General features: G+C 41.0%; 1 protein-coding gene across 1 annotated transcript; it reads right to left on the bottom strand.

Moving 5' to 3' along the window:
• Nucleotides 1–264: 264 nt before the first annotated feature.
• On the bottom strand, nt 265–1,428 carry LOC149138672 (hydroxycinnamoyltransferase-like). Its single transcript, XM_089450456.1, has 2 exons — nt 1,321–1,428; nt 265–1,236 (listed from the first exon to the last, which is right to left on the bottom strand). The coding sequence occupies exons 1-2, from the start codon at nt 1,426–1,428 to the stop codon at nt 265–267; spliced, it is 1,080 nt and encodes a 359-aa protein (XP_089306582.1).
• Nucleotides 1,429–1,755: the final 327 nt, after the last annotated feature.

Raw genomic sequence — 1,755 nt, 5'->3', positions numbered from 1 at the left:
CCATTCCCTAGTCTTATTTTTAATTCAATTAATTTTCTGAAAATTTATATATTTTATTAACATAAATCCAATTATAAATCAAATAAATATTTTAGAAAATAATCAAAATGGTATTCCAAAGACATCTATCAGAAAACAAGAAGATTCCTCGTTATATGCAACTACTTTTAATAGAAGTTTAATCTCTATTAGTGAATCAAATTCAACAACTCCCATGTGCAGCAAGAAAGAAGGGCTACACACGAAATAAGAAAAGAAACATCATCAATCGGGGATAACCATGAGCATCTGTTTCAGGGATTCCATCTGATGGCGAGGGAGTTTGGTGGACACAGCAATACTCTTTCCTCCTCCTCTTCCGGGGAACATCATCATCTGTCCAATTCCTATCAAGGAAGGAGCCTGCACACTCACTGGCCTCCCCCATCCGTGGTCGATCTCGTAAACAGGAAATTTGGGAGACATCGATGTCATTACAATGTAATCGCTACATAAATTTCCAAGAGTTGGGTCAATGTTGCCGCTGCCAAGATGAGATTCAACGTAGTCTACAAAATTATTGATGTGCACATCTGAGGCACAGCAGGAGATGATTTCTTGGATGAGAGCCGCAGCAAACACGATATCCTTCTCCACTAACTGTTTGGCCGTTGTCCGGGCAATACCGCTGCATACACAGTTCCCAAAATACGTTGGAGGCAAGGGCGGTTTTACCCGCCCTCTGAAGTCAATTGGCACTCTAAAATAAACAGGCTTGTCTTCTGGAACTTGTCTAGCTTTCATTACGCATCTCCAAAATTGCGCCGAAACTGCTACAAATGAAGTTGAAGCGCCGGATCGTTCCTTCAAAGCTTCAATTACTTTTTCGCTGAAATGAAAAGTTGAAATTTCCAGTTTTGTTTCTTCTTCGACAGATTTCTTATCAGTGTTTTCCACTGAGCCATCAAGAGTGCTTGCATTGATTTCCGAATATTTTATTGCCACTGAATTATCTCGAACAAACCTGAAAATTTGCGCTTCCTTAATAAAATCGGTGACAACTTCTTCAGCCCTCAAATAAAGGTTGGGTATTGCGCGATCTCCATTGTCCCGCTGAAAGACTGTTCTCACGTGGTAAGGACTCTTGGAAACTGGAAGTTCTCTGCTACACTCTGCCCAACTGCTCATGAAATGCGAAAAAGAATTTCCGTCTGCAATAACGTGATGAATATTGGCTCCCATGCAAAATCCGCCTCCCTGGAAAGCAGTGACCTGCAGTAGCCATCGTTACTTTTGAAACATTATCCGTAGGAAAATGGAAAGCGAGAGAATTTTTCATACCTGTATTGAGAGTAGTGAATCGTCATCCTTTCCATGGCGGATCTGGACAAGTTCCGTGAAGAAGTTTGTGTGCTGAAAATTATCAATTTCCACATCCTCAAATGCCATGTCGATGGTTGCTTCAACGAACTCCACTCCCTCATCGTTGCAATAGGCTTGTCTTCAGCTTCTCCACCATGGTAGGAAAATCCTTGGCAGCAGTAATGTCTGATATTTTATAGAAAAGAAGTATTCCCACGTTGTTAGAGGGTATTTTACTAATGTCTATGGCAGATAGGAACATGCTATGCTTAGCAGTAGGCATGGCTGGTGCAACAGTGGAAATCCTCGATACCTTTACTTTCATTTGGACTCCTGCCATGGCCGCAGGATACGAACCACCAAAATTTAAGATATACCGAAAAGTAAGTTCGTGAAATTATTGATTGAAGATCT

This window comes from Pinus tabuliformis, chromosome X, assembly GCF_031772625.1.
Source record: "Pinus tabuliformis cultivar Carrire ecotype Pingquan chromosome X, CPIR1, whole genome shotgun sequence".
Classification (NCBI taxonomy): domain Eukaryota; kingdom Viridiplantae; phylum Streptophyta; class Pinopsida; order Pinales; family Pinaceae; genus Pinus; species Pinus tabuliformis.
The sequence above is the reverse complement of the archived record's forward strand: the minus strand, read 5'-3'. Positions and strand labels throughout refer to the sequence as shown.